The sequence below is a fragment of the Mangifera indica genome, chromosome 20 (genome assembly GCF_011075055.1).
Source record: "Mangifera indica cultivar Alphonso chromosome 20, CATAS_Mindica_2.1, whole genome shotgun sequence".
Classification (NCBI taxonomy): domain Eukaryota; kingdom Viridiplantae; phylum Streptophyta; class Magnoliopsida; order Sapindales; family Anacardiaceae; genus Mangifera; species Mangifera indica.
Window position 1 is genome coordinate 6,817,648 of NC_058156.1, and position 9,724 is coordinate 6,827,371.

General features: G+C 34.1%; 1 protein-coding gene and 1 pseudogene across 1 annotated transcript; both read right to left on the minus strand.

Moving 5' to 3' along the window:
* Nucleotides 1-1,270: 1,270 nt before the first annotated feature.
* LOC123204018 (RING-H2 finger protein ATL22-like) lies at nt 1,271-2,269 on the minus strand. The gene has a single exon (XM_044620544.1). The coding sequence runs from the start codon at nt 2,039-2,041 to the stop codon at nt 1,388-1,390; it is 654 nt and encodes a 217-aa protein (XP_044476479.1). The 5' UTR covers nt 2,042-2,269; the 3' UTR covers nt 1,271-1,387.
* A 635-nt stretch (nt 2,270-2,904) lies between these two features.
* Nucleotides 2,905-8,714, minus strand: LOC123204844 (annotated as a pseudogene).
* Nucleotides 8,715-9,724: the final 1,010 nt, after the last annotated feature.

Genomic DNA, 9,724 nt, shown 5'->3' on the forward strand with positions numbered 1-9,724 from the left:
TGTATCTGGTCAATATGGATTCTGTCATGAGTACTTGAGCAGTGTATTTGGGAGATTGTCTCTCTTTTGTTTTTGGGAGGAGAAGAAAATAGAAATGCACCGATATATTCTATATATTGCATTGTATATGTAAAACGGTAATTTTGAAACATTATATATATATATATATATATATATATATATATATATATATATGTTTAAGGCAAAAGGATAATTTCCTACCAAGATTTAGTAAAAGAACAAATTTCTATCTATTAACTTTCAAAAACTTAAATACTCACTCATTTATTAAAATTCACTGTTATGAATAAGTGTAAAATTGTCATTTAATTAAAAAATTAAGAAAACTAAAAATAATTTATTTCCCCCTAGGTTTATAAATTTGAAATTTTCTCCCTTAAAGGTTTGAAAAATCACCTGTTTCCTAAGGTTTTGAAACTGTCACCAAAGACGACAGAGTTCGCCACCTCCGACCACATCGCTTCCACTTCGACGGATTTTGTCTTTGTCCAAAAACATCTTCGATGAGTAAAAGTATGATAGAAGTGGCCGAGAACCGTCGTGGGATGGATATGCGCAAAGCACAACGATCCGTCATGTGACGAATCTTCGACGACTCCGCTTCTAATTATCGCCTTCGTGGCCTCTTTGTGACTTTGTCATCGTTATGGAGGCTAGAAGGAGAGCCGATAGATGAAAGGTTAGTTGAAAAATGTCGTCAGAGAAGGAATGAAACCCTAGGAGAGAAATGACAATTCTTCAAACTTTCGGTGGGAAAAATGTTTGATTTATACACAAGCGGAAAAATGGAATAATTTTTTTTAATATTTTTAATTAAATGATAATTTTACCTTTAATTTTAAGAATAAATTTTAATAGAAAGATAGGTATTTAAATTTTTAAAATTTGATTCACGAGACTTTGTTTCATTAAACTTTGGGTGGGACATAGTCCTTTGGCCTATGTTTAAATATCTAATCGTCACCAACCCTCATAACTGCTATGATAGTCAATTATGTTATAGGTCAGGTTACTGTGATAAGTGAACCCAAACCCAATAATATATTTAATTAGGCATTTAAAATCTTTTGCAAGTGGGGCAAAGCCATTTAATTTTTATCCATGAATCAAAATACCACCAGAGGCTCATCATTACTAGTAAATATCTCTTATATTAACCAACATTCGTATACTTTATCCGGCTCTGGTTTTACTGTCACTTTTTTGTTTGATTTTGGCACCAAATAACCAGATAAAATTTTCCACAAAATAAAAAATTTGAAAATGATTACAGATTAACTATTGAACTTTGTAATACAGAATCACTGATAAGAAACAAGATTGGAATGAGGACCTCTAGCGAAAATAATGAAAACTTGCCTTGAAGCTATGGTATGTAATTGAGAAATGCTGTTTTAGACAGGAAATTTTTCGGGCCTCCTTTTTCTTTGCAATTTTCACATCTGGGCAATTCCCAAGTCAGTCCAAGTCCGAAACTATTGTCAGCGACATAAGGACTATATGCAAACGGAATTGCAATGGTTTTCATTACCCTGCAATACAATGGAACCTCCACAGATGGTTTCACAGTGTAAACAAAATATGCAGAGCTGCTACTTAAACATGGCACTTGCTTGAAAGAAGGCGGCAGCCTGGCTGAACAATTGAGGTATGTGTAGTTCTTCACAACATAGTAATAGCGGAAGACCGAAGGAAGAGAAAGATTGAGGTTCAGAAAAACTTCATGAACACAGTTTTTGGGGTCGACAAGTTGAAGTTTCTTCGTATGGTAATTGATTGATTTCACAACCAAGTCACCGTAAGATGGGAAGTGAATCATAGTTGTGTTTTCTTTACAAAAAAGCTCGAAAGCAGGGTGACCGCAGTTTTGATGTAGCCGGTCTTTCAGCCAAAAAGGGTAACGAATTTCGGGTGCAGCTGCGTCATGACTGCATTGTACTGGTGGGCAGTTTGCTTCAATAGGCTTTGTGTTAGCATAGAATGAAGTTACGAAGAGAATGAAGAAGAAAAAAGAAACCATTTCTGCATAAACAAGAAGTTGAAGTGCTAATGGTTGGTATTAGTATTTTGTATTGGTTGTGTCTCTTTCAGTGAAGGCGGCAAGGAGCTTTGAGCCGCCCTGGAGTAACTAATGCTGGATTTTCTTCTTTATTTTCATTTTTCTCTTTACTCTTTCTCTTTTATGCTGGAAAGAAGAAGAGAATATTTCCACTTGACTTAGAAGAAATAGGTGCCTTGCAAGTTTTTCCAACCTTCTTCTTAGTGTTAATTGACTTGGAAGTTGTTAAGAAAGAGGCTTGATTGGGACTGTGTCAAATTATTCCCAAGTCTTAAACGCAAACAAGACGGTTTTGTGTAGTGGTTGGCCTGCTGCTTTCAGATTCTGTTAAGTCCATTGACCCTTAGACATTGTCTTTCTTTATTCATTTAGAACTGTCAAGATAAGTTAACCTATCCTTAAAAAGAGAGGTTTGAGTAATTTCTATGCAGAATATAAATTTGTATTGTTATAAATATAATTAAATGAATTAGAAAGAAAAGGAATATAAATAAATTTGAGCTAAAGAAAGCAAGTTTTCTCATAGGTAAGGATGTGAGAAAATTTTATTAAACAATAAAGGGTGCGTGTAATTCATTCTCCAAATACACATTTTCTACTGCGTTTTTCCAAGCTCATTCAATGCATGCCACACAAAGTCAAAATTGTCTGCCCAGGGAGACTAATTTCCACAACCCATTTCCTTGCTTGGTGGGGAAACTATCATAATATGGATTAACTTGATGAAAATTTCTAGAATTATTAATAAAATATCTTGGTTAACTTTAAAGATATTTCATATTTGTTTTCAGTCAGCAATCAAAAGAAAAAGCTCATTCCAAGGGTCATAAATGTTCAAACACGGCACGCATTTCTCTCCAGACGCCATCACCAAATGTTAATCCTATTTTGCAGCCAAAGATCAGATCACTCACTTTCACTACTTTCCCCAATAACAAAACCATACCCATATCATGTATGATCATGGATTCCACAACATTCATAAACGGCAAAAGCACTATGTGGCCCCAAGTTTTGATCTAAACTCAAAAGTATATTCATGATATTTCAAAACCCAAAATCTTATATATAAATTAATTTTTGTTAAAAATTTTAATTAGAGTTAAAAGTAAAATCGTTATTTTAACATTAATATTAAAAAAAATACATAATTAATTAACTTTCACCTTAACGTTTTATAGACTAACAACTTCACCTCTTTAAAGTTTTTTAATTTTGAAAAATAATATTTTCTACCTCTTTCCAAACCTAGGATTTTTATCTTCACCTCCCCAGTCATATCTCTAACCACTGGCAACCTTCCCTTTCAATCCTAAATCATCATTGTCAGTCCAAACACCTTATCTTCTGAGTTCTTCAAATCTAAATGATTTTGCTATTGATTTTGGTGTCAACGAATCTGTCAACAAAGGCCTGTCAATTTTGGACAACGAAACTCTCAGACGTTTTGACTTCACAAAAGGACGGAACTTGATGGACGAGACGATGACAACTTTGTCATCTGAGGTTGTCCAGACAAAGAGTTTCATCTAGATGACAACAAGTCCAGATGAAACTCTTTATCTAGATTTGTCAAATCTAAAAAGTTGATTGAAGAGGTGGAAAAGGGGGAAATGTGGTAGGTCTATGATGACAATTTAGGATGAAAATAGGAGATCGTCAGTGCCTAAGATGATGGCCGGAGAAATAAAGGTAAAAAAACCCAAAGTTTGACGAGAGGGGAGAATGTTAATTTTCAAACTTAAAAACTTTATGCAAGTGTGAATTGTTAATTTTTAAACCTTGAGAAAAAATATAATTAATTATATATTTTTTTAATGTTAATATTAAAATGATGATTTTATTCTTTCACTCTAACTAAAATTTTTAACAGAAATTGACTTATAGATGAGATTTTAAATTTTTGAAACATTATAAAATATGTTTTTGTGACTGGTCTAAACCTTAAACCTTGGGTGGGAAATAGTCCTTTGCCCTTCATAAACTGAAACAAATCAAAATACCGGAAATATGTTCCTGAGTTTAATATGAATTTGTCAACATCACTAGACTTGCAAGGGTTACACAGTGCAACATTTCCTTACACTTGACATTTTATAATACAATTACAAATAGGAGGAAAAAAAAAATTGTTGGAAAAAAAAAAATTAAGTAGTTCCTTTGGCAGCCTCACCGTTTTATCTTTTGGAAAAGCGACATCACTGACTGGTGAAGTCAGCAGATGATGATCTGCCTCCTCATCTTCATTCCCTGCCATTAAGCATGACACAACAGTCTTTGGTCCGTCATCATCTGCATTACAAATAACAAACTGAATTATGTTACGGTAACATTTATTCAAAGAATTTTAATCCCACACTTTCAAGGCTTCTCTATAAAAAATTAACACGAAGAAGACGAATCAGATCCGCAAGTACTCTAGCCAAAAGATGTTGATCCAAAAAGTATTCTGCACAATAATTCTCCCACATAAGGGCAAGACAGGTTCATTGTCCTCAAGACCTAGAGGATCATGTGCAACAAACATCCTAACAAATCTTCAGCTGTCATTGAAATTCTTACTAGCCATTCAAACCATTTACAAGCAGCTCATAATTTCAATCGGCAACAAGCAACAGAGAATGTTAGATCATTTAATCATGGTACTTCGATTTTCCACAGGAGCAAGAAGGTGCCCACTTACAAGGGCCTGTGAGACCCTCAGATATGATGGTGCGCAGGCATATTTACTGTATGGGACCCCGTTAGAATGGTGATACTTCTTGATATATAAATTTCACTTACCTAATCTAGCCGGGCGATTTACCCATTCTGGAATAGGCTTTCTAGTGAGCTGCAAGGACACTTCCTCAGTAATTGGTTGCAGTTCTTGGCAATCAAATGACACGTGTCCCCATGATATTTTGCAGAAATTTGTTCCATGAAGGATCAAAATTCTGAACGAGACATGTTTGCGCTCCCCAGCAACACTAACTACCCGAAATTGAAGCCAGGACAATTTCTTGCTTCCACCTTAAAAACTCCACTGGTAGGGTACCCATGGGTGCCAAAGCCATGTTCCAATCCATGAGCTGATATGACCAGTTAAATGGATACTGCAGTATAAGAATATAATCTGAAAGCAAGTTACAATAAACCTAAGATCAATATATTATGTGAACGAACCTCATACTGCTTAAGATAGCATCTAAAGAAACTTGTATATAATGATTACAATATGAGCTGCACAACATGCATATGCTTAATTAATTTGGTGTACATATCATCTCAGATTTAGATTAATTCCAAGACCTTCAAATTATACCTCCATGGTTTTAACATGTAACATAGGTTGAATTCATTTGTATAATCAACCTTTTTTATTTAAGCACTTCCGCAAGGTTTCCAAAAGGTTGTGTGTAAGAAATTCCCACGACTGGCCTCAATAATTTCTGTGTTCACTTAATACAAATATGCTAATTATCTTTCATCTCTAATATCTAATAAATCATCAAAGACAGCACCTTATGATTACTCGATGTCACATCTTCAATAAATAGAAAAAAAAAAAAAAGATAGATAGAAAGAATTGGGGGTACTGTGTTGAAGCTGGAACTCTCAACAACTTTTCCCCTTAAATGATGAAATTACTCAGTGTACATGCAGCACCTAGGTCAATTAAAACTGAAGATTCTTCTTGTAAAATTCCGAGTAACTGAATATGCCATAATACCAAACAATATAGCTACTAATTATACAAGCATATCCATGAGGTTTGCCTTAAATGATGAAAGTACTCAGTGTACATCCAGCAGCTTGATTAAATACAACTGAAGATCCCCCTTGTGAAAATCTTAGTAACTGTATATACCATAATCCCAAACTATATAGCTACCAATTATGCAAACATAATTGGATTCCTCTTGAGGTTTGCCTTTCTTTACAACTAGGATAAAAGACGACTCAGGTATAGATGAGAACAAAAGGGAACTAATTTTTTCTGCAAATATCTTGGCTAAATGCAAAAAGAATAAGCATAATCCATGTCCTTGTTTTCTAACAACCTAACTTAGTTCAAAGAATCATTACTTGAACATGGACACAAGTGGAATCAAATGTTTGTGACGTGGATGCAGAAAGTTCAGCATGGCAAAGGAGGCACAGAACAAAGCATGCTGTTAGAACTCATATATACATTTCTCGCAGGAAAAGGAGTAAAAAAGAGAAGACACTTGGCAGCTGGAAAAGGGATCAGGAGGCTATCGCTCTAATGCAAAGTCAGGCACAGAAAATATTGAAACGTGGCAAAACAGGGGAAAATGAGAAAGGAGTAGCTGTGGAAAAAGAAGAAAAAGGGAGCAGGTGCTACAGAGAGAAGGAGGGTGCAACAACTATAGGGATGTGGGGAGAGAGCAGTTCTCTCTGGAGCTGGGTATGAACAGTGAGGATTCAACTGTGCTTTGTGTTTTTTCATTGATTAATCATGTTGCTGGAAGTGAAATTGATTAGCAGTAGTAATTGAAAATAGTCATTGTATTGAAGAATTGATTCTGTAAACTTCATTAAGAAATATTCAATACAATACATATTTTCATTCTCTTCCTTGATTACATTACATTCCCTATTCTATTGCATGTCTTTATTGCTGCAGAGATTGGTTTGCTGGAGTTGTATTGAGTGCAGAAGAGGTAGTCCAGAGAAGGTTCTGCTGTCAGTTGTTCTGCCCAGGTATCCATCACATGTACAGTTCAAGTCCAAGAAAGCAGAACAACAATGATGATATTTTAAATCCAACATCATCTTTGCTTGTTTACAGCTATACTTTTCGGCAATGGATCCAACCAATAAATAGATCTCAGTCAGCCTAATCATTTCAAAAACCTTTTACTGTCAGAACCATATATAGATGCTAGGTGAAAAGGGCTCAAGAGCAGCTGAACCAGTTTCTAAGACTCCACTGTGGCACAAATCTTGCTTATGCTTCGAGTAGAGGATGATTTTTTTATGCTCACCATAAAAAATATCCTAATTTCTAAATTAGTGGATATGTTGCAATCTATTAGAATTCTCACTTTTTATTCAACAAAAACAGAAAATAAAACACAAAAACAAAATAAAATAAAATAATTTCATTAATAGGAGGGTTACAAAGATAATCCGAACAATTGGAGAAGTCCAAGGCCTTCCATTTTCTAGTTGTTCGAGACACCGGTGACCTTTCACAATCAACTAAAGGTGGCCACCCTCAATGTAGAAAACCATAATATTTTTTCTTCTCCCATTTGAAACCTAGGTAACTTTTTTATTATAAAAATTAACCTATAGATTGAGGATAAGTGTCTCAATCCTAACACAATCTTTGGTCAGTTTCCAACATCCAAACATTTCCACTCCACCCTAACCAAGCAACCACATACAAATAAAAGCTGTAGTTCAGCCACTTTGTTTTTATACCCAAATATACTATTTGTATCATCAGTTAATATGCTATAAATAATCAATAAACTTATAACTCCTTAGCAGAACAGAACAGATTTTAGAATTAGAACAGAACGAGTTTGATGATTCAAGTATTTGGCTACCAGTATCTTGATTTGTTATCGACTATACTCTCTGAGTCAATTCTCAAACTGAATGGCCAGCCACCTCTTGGCTTTTTTAAAACAGACTTTCTATTTTAATTGTTCAAGCAACAACCATAACAGCAAGGATTGTATCGCTAAGTCATGTTTATCAGCCGAAGATATTATAGACGCCAAAACTCCAAGAAATTAGTATTTCAATATTCAAAAACCTCATCAACGACTTAAGTGCTACACTTGTGCAACTTAATCAATGATTCAATGACCCAACTTATTGAAATGAATTTAACGACCACCATCAGCAAACCGTACAAAAGACAAATCTAAATAAGTCAAAAGTTGTTAGCCAAAATCCAACAGTCCAAAGAAAAAACAAATAGTTCAAATCTGCACCCCAAAAAAAAATGATGCAATACAATACTAAAAATAGAAAGTCTGCATACCTTCAATACCAGAGTGGAATATCCCAAGCCCGAACAAGTAAAGGTATTAACTGGTGTATGGTCATACACATTGAGATACAACGGTACACGATTGCTCCCTCCACAACTCTGCTCTTTTGTCAGACTGAAGCTTGAGCTTAATGAGAACAATTGCATTGTCCTCAATAATCACTCTCCAAAGCCTCTAATTCAAAATCACCAGCTCATCACTCCACATTAAACCAAAAGATGCCTCAAGCAAAAAAAAAAATCAAAATAAAATCAGTAACATCCAAATTAGCAAATAAAAAAACTAAAGCTAAATTACCACAACTAAGAAACTCCTTGTAGGGCTTGTACATGAAAAAATTCACAGCAGAAGATTAAAAAAAATTGAATTTCCTATCTCCAACCGTTTGTTTGCTGAGAAAAAAAAAAAACTTGAGAGTTAAATTACGTTGAAGAGAAGCCAAAACAACGGGTTTCAGTTTTCCAAGTCTTCTGAGAAACCAACTCGATGAATATAAGAAAAACCCTGCAGAATTGTAACGATGTAAAGAATTGAGAAAAGGAGATAGTTATGTAAAAACTGAACTGAGAGATAGAGGGATTGCGATTGAGCAGGGATGGAATTAGACACATCAAATGCGTCTGGGTGATACACCGTTCGGTCCGAAACGTGGAAAAATGGCTAGGTTGGAAGGGCCCTGCCTATCATTGTAATGGGCTGAGTCAGGCCCGTGAGCCTTTCAAGTCAAGTCATGGGCCTCAATATCAAGCCCATAGGCTGGCCTGACCAGGCTTGCCACTGTCCACGAACTAAATTAAATTTTTTTTTTTTTTTACTTTTAAGCCTGCAAGCTGCTGCTGCAGCCAAGCCTCAACGGCTTGCCACTGTTCACGAACTAAATTTTCTACCCTCACCTACTTTTTAAACCACACAAATCCGACCTAATTTTTCAATTTCTCTTCCTACCTCTACATTCCCTTCTTCCATCCTTTTCACATTCAACATTTTCTATATTCAATTTTAATATTTCAATTCAATCTCATTTTTTCCCTATATTCTATTCATTCAATTTATATATTAATTTTTTTGTCTTTGGTTTTTTTTAAAAAATAATTATTTAAATTTACTAAAATAAATTTATTTCTCAATTAATATAATTGAGGATCATAAATTACAAATTGATCTTTTAAATTACATTTTGTTTATATTTTTAAATAATATAAAATTATTTTTTATTATTAATTATTGTATTTAATTAAAAGAAACTCTTTAATTTATTGATGTCACTGCGATGGATTTGCTTCTTGTAACTACATCTTCGTTGGTTACTCTACATTTGAGTTGAGACAACTGTATTTCCTACATTCTGCCAATAAGAAGAATCAATTAACTTGAGTATCTAGGCTTTAAATAGTGTTACTCGTAATTTTTGTTATACATGTTACATCGTCGTTCTTTTAATATCTATTAACAACATAATTTCTTTTTTTTTTATAATTTTATTAATTATTATTTTTCTTTAAAATATTTTTATAATAAAAAAATTTATTATGCTCTAAACGAAAAAAGTGTGCAAGCGATTGAAACCACTTTATTTTTGTAGACTCAATCAATGTCTACAATTTAAATGTTGTCTTGCCTGTAAATCGAA